Here is a 9,735-nt window from a genome sequence, read left to right as displayed (position 1 = left end):
CTAGCCCTTACTACCCTCCCGTTTTCCTAACGACTAGAGATGTAGCAATCATTAAAGTCCGTAAAGAGCTTTACGTAGTAGTAGACATTTGCCCTTAATAGTAAATCTATCTAGACACTTAATATAGACTATTTCATTAATTAAGCTATTCGCAAACGCGTTAATAGCGTCGCCCTACTAAACATCTAAATTAAATGCTGTGATAACTGCTACAAGAGCTCTAAAGACTTTAGCTACTAGAGTCGCCGCATAGGTATCCTTATAAATCGACTCTTATAGATCGCCTCTTATATAGAGTTATGCTTTAAACTTTGTTAGATATCTATTAGTGTTTATTTTATAGGTAAATCTCTAGGTTATAGGCACCGTTTTAACTAATAAAGTCTTATTTATAACCTTAAATATTTTATAACCATCTAGGTCTATATACTTTTTTATAGCAGTAATAAGGAACTCTTCCCTATACTAGTGTTTTATAAGCTCCTTTTAGTTCTTAGGTAAAGGTAGTAGCTTATTATAATAGATTTTTCTATAATATTTTAGGCCTATATAAATGGCTGCCTAAAGTACTTTAAAGCTATCTACCTCTTTAAAGTAAGTTAAATAAGCTATATACCATTTAGGTAGCCTCCTTAATTATTTACCCTTTATAATATTATCTTCTTTAACAGCTGCGCTATTACCCTATAAGTTATCCTCTATAGGTACGTATTTATAATGCGGTTATTAAAGGGTAGAGTAAGCTAAGGAGCTTAAGAATCCTTTAATAGGAATTAGTTAAGGTTCTAGCGTCTTATTTAGGGTAGGTAGGAAATTGTCCTTTAAGGTTTATAAGCTTGCTATATTATTGTCTTAATCGGTCGCTATAATAGGGGCTCTTAGGGGTCGCTAAGGCTAGCCTTTGGCTAGCCCTTGGCACCTCCTTATAAGCACCTTAGGCTTGCAGCCCTTCCCTCCTCATCGGTTCGTCTCTGTACCTAGGCTATTGCCTACCCTCATTACTATATCGTCCTCTTCCATTGACTCTCCTTGTGACTTATGCTCGGCTTGCCTGCTCCCTACCGTATACCCTAGCAATACTGCCTTACAGTCGCTTTATCTTAATTTCCACCAAAATCTATCTATTAATTTCTACCATTATCCACTTAAATCTTATTTAAAGTCTTATTATCCTTATCTAACGTTTTATTAAGCTCTTCCTAAAGCGTCCTATTAACTTATAACACATTAATTACCTCTAAAATTTAATTAGCGCGTTTACGGAGCAGATTTGCAAGATTTAGCTAATTATTATTATAGAGTAATTGCTTATTAAATATAACATCTCTTATTTAAATTACCTTCTTTTTACTAGGGATATAGACCCTAAAGATATTTATTAACTAGTACCCAACTAGGTATCTAATATAAGCCCTTAGTTTAAGCTTTTAAGTATATAAAAGGTTATATTTAAGTAGGTAAGCTCTATAGCTATATATATATAGATAAGCTATATTTGGTTTTAATAATAAGAGCCCTAGTGCTAACTAAAGCTTTTTAAAAGGTGTTATCCAGTTAAGCTAGGCGTTTAGTATTCTATTAATTAAATACGCTATAGCTCTAATAATCTCTAGCTAGAGCTCTTCTAGTAATTAAGCTTTAATTTACATATAATAAGACTTAATAATAATTACTCCCCTAGAACGTTTAGCAGAACCGTTTTATAACTTTATATATAGGGCCAAATACTCTACCGTAATTCCTTCTTAGTTTATCTAACTATAGAAGTCGCCACTAAGGGAGGTTTCGCCATTAATTCGGATTACCGCGATCTTCTATTTATATTAACGCTTCACCTTATTTAAATATCGTATAATTGCTTATATTATTAACAACTTTTAGGCGAAAGTCTCTACCTTATTTATCTGTAAGAATTCGTTAAAGAAATATATTATCTAATTATAACTGTTATACGCCACGATCTCCGGAAATAGGTCAATATACACTTAGTAGAAGGGCCTCGTTGCCTTATTAGTAGGTGCTCTTCTTAATATAATTTCGTAAGCCTTGTTAATAGCATAGGTTTTATAGTTAATCGTCGTCGGTCCTTAAAGCTTCGCACTACCCACCTCTTAGGGTAGATGCTTAATTGTATTAGGTCCTGTATAACCTAGTCTCTTATACTAAAGCCTTCCTACTACTTCCTAATTAGGAAGGGGGTCTCGCAATTAGATTGCAAATAAGGCCTTTAGCTCATTATATTTAAGCGTGTTTTAGTTATAATATCGCTTACAATAGGCAAACGTCTTACGATCGTCTTTGTAATATAATAAGTTCTTTTTATTATCCTACTATATATTCTTATCGTTAAACCTATCTAGACAGGCCAAATTTATATAGAACGCCGGTACATATACTATATTAGCTAGTAGGATCCTCTTAGGGCCTACTAGTGTCTAGATTATAACTACTACTATCCCTATGCCCTTAACTAGATCTAGGCCCGTTCCGGCGTATACAAAGTTATTACTTAGCCAGAGCTCGTCGACAAATCTTAATTAATTGTTAATAACGTGTATCGTAGTTCCGTTGTTAAAAATAACGCTATTATATAGCTTATAGTTAGAACCTGTGTTATAGGCGCCTACTTAGTATACGGCGAAGATACCGTGGTTGTCTTCCTTTTAACCTCCTTCTAGGTTCTATACGGCTTCCTTTTATAGAGCTTCCTTGCCTAAAGCCTCCTTCCTTATCTTCTTAATTTTTAACTTAGTCTAATTTAATACGCTTATAATCCTTTCCTTAACCTTTATAGCCGTGGCTTTATCTAATTTCCAGTCCTTTAATTAAACCAATTCGTTAATATAAGGATACTCCGGAAACTAGTAAACATCTCTATAGTAGTATAGTAGGGCGTCTTTCTTCTATAATGTCCTAGATAATATAGTTCTAGGAGCCTTATCCTTAGGTACTTTAAAAGCTTTATCCTTACAAGCTCCGTTAATTAACTCGCCCTAAAAGCCTACTATATTAGCACTAAGCTAATCTCTTCTTTTTTAGGCAGTTTTTATTTATTAATAGTTCTAATATATTTTAACTAGTTAATCTATAGATATTATTTAGTCACTAGCCCAGTTGTGTTTATTAAATTCGACCCTCCATATTAAGGCCCAGTTTAGTAATACTAGCTCTACCACTATTAGAAAATCTCTAATTACTTAGTTGCCGTGTACGTCCGGCAATTTAATATTTTTATAGTTGTTATATATCTTCTCCTACTGCTATAGCCAGGCCTTAAAGTTCTGGTTCTTTAGGCCCTTTTTAACCTTAGTATATTAAGTGGATAGGTACAGCTTACGTGCTATATTGGTAGGGGCAACCCTCTCCTTAAGAGCTACTAGGGTGTTATATACTAAGTTAATACCTAGTATATAGGTATTAAGGTTCCTAGCCACTATACTAGTAATATAACTTTGTAGGGAGGTTAAAGCTACCTTCTACTTCTTATATTCCTTCTCTACTATCTTATACCTCTTATAGAAAATTTAAAGCTCGTCCTTCTTATCCTTAAAGAGAGCTGTATATAAGGTTATTCTTAACTTCACATCTTAAGGCCTAGGAAAGGCTGGTTTAAGCAAATAAAGTAACTAATCCTATTTAGTTAAGGGGTTAACGTATTCCTATACGTCTGCTATTTAAGCTTAAAGCCTAATAAGGTTAATCCATTCGTCCTAATTAGCTTGGTTTAATAATATCACCGTTATAGTAATAGCTTAGGTAGGTTAAGAAGTTATATTAAGAGGTGCTTGTAAAGACAAATAAAGTATTTAATAAGGGGTACGATTAGTTAAATCAATTAGTTAAATAGGTATAATCTAGCAAGTTACCCGAGCTTATAACTATTAATTAGTAGTCTATGTACTAATAAGTAAGTAAAGAATAAGGACTCTGTTTATTCAACTATAAAGAAAAGATGCTATTTATATATAAGGTAGGTGTCTAAAATAGGAAAGGGAGGGGGGTATGTAACTAAAACGGGGGTAGTAGTACACCCGAAATGAGAATAAAGATAGGGTAATAGGCTAAATTTAACCTGAATCGACAAGAGCTTTAAGGGGAGACCCCTTGGACCCCCCTGCGCACTTCGTGTTCTATTTCACTGTGTGGCTAGTACACTAGGTGGGTAGAGATATTGCAAAACCTTTAGTAGAGCTTTTAGTAGAGCTTTTATAGAGCTTTATACGGAGCTTTTATAGGGCTGGTAAAGCTTAGTGCAGAGCTTTTGAAAAGCTTTTGTAGAGCTCGGTGTTTTGAAGTTCGTCACGTGGATTTTGCCACAACTTACCGCGCGCACTTTTTTAAAACCAATTAGAAGCCGGCTTGGCGGGGTTTAAATTCTAGGACCCGAAAATATAGACCACTTGTACCTTGGGTTAATAAGCCTATATAGAGTTAATCTAAGGAAGGCTTAATGTCGCTAATAAATCTAGCTTAATTATTAAAAACGTATATATTAGTTCCTAAATTAAGAAGAACACTATTATAAAGTTTATAGTTAGAGGCTATATTATAAGTTCCTTTTTAATAAACCGTAAAGACTCTAGTAGGCTCTTATAAGCTCTAACTACTACCGTCCTTTAGCTTCTTATTAGCCTAATTATCCTTCTAGATTTACTTAATTTAGGCTTTAATTCTAGGTGTTATATTAGCAATCTTCCTATCTACCTTCTTCTAAATTTCGTTACTTAGTTTAAACTAAGATAGGCAAGAAATCGACTCTACTATATACTAGCATTTATTATAGTAGTAACGTTTTCCGTATAAGTACTTTAGTAGCGGTTATCTTTCCTTCTTCTACTTATTTACTAATAATTTAAGCTTTAATTTAGGCTTTATATTTAGTAACTTACTTAACTTGTCCTTAAAGGTAACTATAAAGGATCCTTATAGGGCTTTACCCTTCTAGGCGAGCTTCGTATAATAGTAATTTTAGTATATTTTAACTAGTTTAAAGAAGCTAGGAAATTTCTTCTTCTTCTACTTAAGTCTTTTAAGTTAGTTCTTCTAATATTCTAACGTATATCAAGTCTTTTACCAACTAATTACTATATACCTTAGGTAGATCTTATTAGGTAACCGAGCCACCTCGCCTATATATATTGTTCCGCACAGCCGTACCTGGCATCAAGCCAGTCACTCGCTTACCTTTTATAGGTTTGTATAGCTAAGTAGTGCAGAGCTTATCACCTCATAGATCTAGCCCTTTATACTTAGTATATACCTTCTTCCACTCCTATAACTAGACCTTAAAGTTTTAGTTTTAAGGCGCTTTCTTAAACTTTATATACTAAGTAGCAACTTAAAGCTTTTAGGCGCTATTAGTTGGAGTAATTTTCTGCTTTAGTGACACTAAAACATAATAGGTAGTATTGCATTTAAATATATAAATAAGGTAGGTATATAAGATAAAGTTTTAAATTTAACTGCGTAACATATTACGAGCTAATAGCTATTTTCTATATAGCTTTATATTATTGTAAGAGGACTTTATAAATAGGGGGCTATAAGGACACGATTGTGGAACAGGATAGATTGGTAAGAGAGACGAATCCTTAAGGAGGTAAGGCCTCTGGGATTGTGGAGACTATATACTATAGGCACGTACCTTTAGCACGTAACCGGCGACTATCTAAGGGGTGTCTGGGGGTTGTCTTAAGGGCAACCCGGGGTGACCGCAATAACATCCCTTACAATTATCTCTATAGTCGACTTAAAGTATATAGAGCTCTCCCTTTTTATCCTTATCTAGCTCTAAGAGCTTTATCTTCTAGCTATTAATATTATTCGGTAAGGCTTAAATAGGTTCTTTAAGCTTTAGCAGATTAGTCTTAGGTGTTAATAGGTTAATATACTTCTAGAGATAATTATTATTGGCTTTTAACTTAATAACCTTAATTTATTTATCCTAATTGTTTAGGCTTGCTAGGATAACAAATAATATAATAATAGGCGTAGTCTCTTGTTAAGAAGTTATTATAGGTATCTATAACTAAGATAATAATAGGAATTAATAGAAATAAAGGCTTTAAATTAAAGATAATGCAGTAGACGGCCCGGGCTTATAACTATTAAACGGAGGATTAGGAATAAGAACTCTATCTTATTATAAGAGGCTCTGGAGCCTTACTATATATACTAGATAGGTAGCAAATAAAATAACGACGACGTCGTTATTTAGTCTGTAATAGTTAATAGAAATAGGTAATAAGACATTTAATAAGACATACGAAATCAAGAAAGACGGTACTTAGTTATAAGTTAAGAGACAACTAAGACATTGTACGTAAATACGATCTAGGTCGATAGACAGTAGTACAATAGTAGTAAGGAGATCCGATTTAGGTCGACAAGAAGAACATCTCTATAGGGATTTCCACTTTCTTATTGTTATTGGTTATAGTCTATATCTCGCCTATTCTTTATAGGGGTAGTAGGTATAGGTCTTTTACTAGGTGTCCTACCTTTTTTTTGCCCATTTTGCTATAGCCCAGAGGCCTTTATTATAGGGGAGGTTTTAAAGGTGCTAATAAAGTACTATAAATACCTTTTAATATTAATATTAAGCGTTTAATATTTAACATTTAATATCCACTAATTAGTACTAAATATTAATAAAAGCACTACTTGTAATAGGGCTTACCTAAGCTATATTTATTATATACATTTAAATTATAAATATTTTGTCGCGCTTATAAATTAAATAGATATTTGGCTGAAATATATATGCATTTATTACTAAGACAATGATAGAAGACTGCATTATATTATTAGGCGGAAGATTAGATAATATAGACTCTATCTTATTCAATTTGGCTCTCGAGTCTCTATGTATATAGTAGGTAGGTAGGTACCAAAAACCCCTAATCTAGTCTTAATCTAGACGGACTAATTGAGTCCAAGGAGTTGATCCTGGTCGACGCATGTTTGGTATCAGTATGCTTTATACTGGACGAAAGGGGTGTTTGTGAAATGGTTTTGTTGGACCGCGGCGGCATACGTTTGGTCATCAGTGCACATTCCTCCACCGCTTGGCCCAATATGCGGACAATGGACATGGGGCCGCCATTGAACCATTTGTTCATGTACTGATCTGCACAAAAGCGTATTTTGACCTAACTCGTGCGCCTTGCCAAAACGAGTGGTCTGAGTGAGGAAATGAAAGCATGTCTCAGAATTGTCGTACTGCTGGTTTTCCTCGGTGCAGTGATTTTGATGGGTTCGGCATATGCTTTCTGCAAGTATTTTGGCGGTGTATTCTCTCGCCTGATCAGGACTTGTAGCGTTGATATCCGAAGCCGCAGCGGTTAAGAGAGTGTCTAGGAGGTAGCCAAACCAGCGGAATGTTGCGTCGTACTGCCATATTTTGCCCTCGTCGTTCCAGGCAATGAAAGTATCGATCGTCACAGGAACTATCCTCTGAAAAGTGGTGGCATTGTACGTCACAACTGTCGTTGCAGCAGCAATTCGGTCGTATGCAACAAATTCGGTAATCTCATAAGATGTCGGTACTCCAATAAGGCTAACGGCGTTAGGATCAGTGAAGAGACCAAAAATATACTCGGTGTTAAGCTCCGCTCCATCGAAGTTACGAGTAATATCAACGCGTCCTTGCACCTAACAGAGATTCAGTTTTAGTACTGGCGGTTATTAGTTTTTCTTACATCGGCTGTGAAAATTGTAGAATTAATGGTTTGAGCCTGCTCAAGGTTGGCAGGATATAGGAAGTTATCCCAGAGTTGGACTTCAAGCTCCCATAGCTCATCATATGTGAATTTTTGTTGCTGTGTACCACGGGCATGAAGACCTTTAGCGGTCTTTAGTGAAGAGTAGAAGGTCAAACGGATAAGGCAACCTACTAGGAGCCCTCTCGGTAAACCTATTATCACGAGCTAATGGTTTGGGAGTGCCAGTGGCAGAGACCCCCCCACAGATGGCAAGCAGGCTTAGAAAAGCGGAGAAAGTTTTCATATTGAAAGCAAGTATCAAGAGATATATTGCAAGAGGTAGCAATAATTCAAATGAAGTTTAGTTGAGAGCAAATGTTCAAATCCAGGATAACCCTGGAGAGGAATAGCTAAATATATAGGAAAACTTCGCAGATATATTGGCTACGATATTAACGGGCAGTTATTTTGTTGGGATATATTTGTAGGGATAGCATACATTTTCTATGAAGTCACATGAAATGTTGATTGCTACTTTGATGTGTGAGTCGACACTAGCTTAAGACTTTCTGCAAGTGCTGTCGGTGGAACGAGAATAACTAAACAGAACAGACGTACAATCTTCCCTCACGTTACGTATGCCGAGCCATGCACGTAAGAATTGGAGGTAGACGTTATCTAATTAGCTAATTGAACGCTATCTTAGCTCCAAGCCATACTTCAGTCCCATAGCTGAAAGCAGAAAGGCAATTACGTATCTAGGCGACACACACACGGGCTACTGTTAGCCAAGACGGAGGCAGTGCTGCCAACAGTCAAATATCCGGACTAATTGCCAGGATATTTAATTAACTAACACACGGGCCGTATTTGATTGAAGCTAGCCTGATTAACGGCCGATTTAATTAAACTTCCAATCAGATATTTAGCTAGGAGGTTGTCCCAGCAACGTGCCGCGATACAGTGGCAGAAAGAACAAAAGGTAAGATATTAAGCTTATCAATTACAAGAATTCGCTAGAATTTGCTTTAATCTATAAGATCTGCCTTTAGCTAGTGCCTCTAGCACTTACTAGCCTCTATAACCTCTACTCCTAAGCAATTTCGCTCATCTATAATAAGCCTTTTGGCCGCTAAGAATACGCGTTCTACCTTACTACTTATTACTAGTATTAAGAATATGTCAAATGCCATACGTACAAGGATAGGAAAGTTAGTTTAATGCTCCTTCTACCATATAAGCGGGTCCTAGATTAATAAAAGTCGGTAATTAAAAGACCTTAGATAGGTATTAAGCTCCAGACTATCTATATCCTTCTTCTTCTACTTATAATACTTCCGTAATAGGTAATTAACTAAGAATTCGTTATATGTAAAATAGGAAGATTTTATATTATTTGGCTAATTCTTAAAGTTAAAGGCGGAATTAATATTAGGAACCTTTTTATAATAACTTAGGAAAAGGTCCCTAAATGCCTTCCTTGCGGTCTTAACCCAACTTAGATACTCTACCCACTTATCCTTAAAGTACTTAAATCGCCGTATAGGGTAAAGGACAATAGCTATAATATAAAGAGGTAAGAAATCTGTTAGCTTAAAGTACTTCTTAAGCTTTAGCCAGGCCATATTAATACTAGTATTATAATACTTAGTTTGTTTAAAATTAGTATTAGACTTATTAATCTCCTTCTGCGCCTTCTTAAGAACATTATATATAAAGTTTATACTATAGAGAACTCTCTATAGTGCGCTATATTGTCCCTCTTAACTAACTTTTTATACTTAACCTTCCTCTTATTTATAAAGCTCCTAAAAGGGAACTAGTATTTTTTACCACCTAATTAGGTCCTCCTAATCGGCCTCTTATAGAAAGTCTTATCGAAGGTTATAGGCACCCTACTAGTTTAGAAGTTTCTAGCGGGTTTAGTAAAGGGTAATAGCAGCATATAGTTTAATTGCTAGTATTTATTAGTATAATAGCTAATATAAATTATAATAACTTAAACAAATGGCTCTAAACCGAGCTTTAAATA

General features: G+C 35.1%; 1 protein-coding gene across 1 annotated transcript; it reads right to left on the bottom strand.

Moving 5' to 3' along the window:
* Nucleotides 1-6,867: 6,867 nt before the first annotated feature.
* Nucleotides 6,868-8,007, bottom strand: K441DRAFT_692180 (uncharacterized protein; the record flags this gene model as incomplete). Its single annotated transcript, XM_067652542.1, has 3 exons — nt 6,868-7,653; nt 7,701-7,843; nt 7,896-8,007. The coding sequence occupies 3 exons, from the start codon at nt 8,005-8,007 to the stop codon at nt 6,970-6,972; spliced, it is 939 nt and encodes a 312-aa protein (XP_067509805.1). The 3' UTR covers nt 6,868-6,969.
* Between the last annotated feature and the right edge of the window lie 1,728 nt (nt 8,008-9,735).

This window comes from Cenococcum geophilum (assembly GCF_001692895.1).
Source record: "Cenococcum geophilum 1.58 unplaced genomic scaffold K441scaffold_2, whole genome shotgun sequence".
Classification (NCBI taxonomy): domain Eukaryota; kingdom Fungi; phylum Ascomycota; class Dothideomycetes; order Gloniales; family Gloniaceae; genus Cenococcum; species Cenococcum geophilum.
This window is presented reverse-complemented; position numbering and strand designations above follow the sequence as displayed.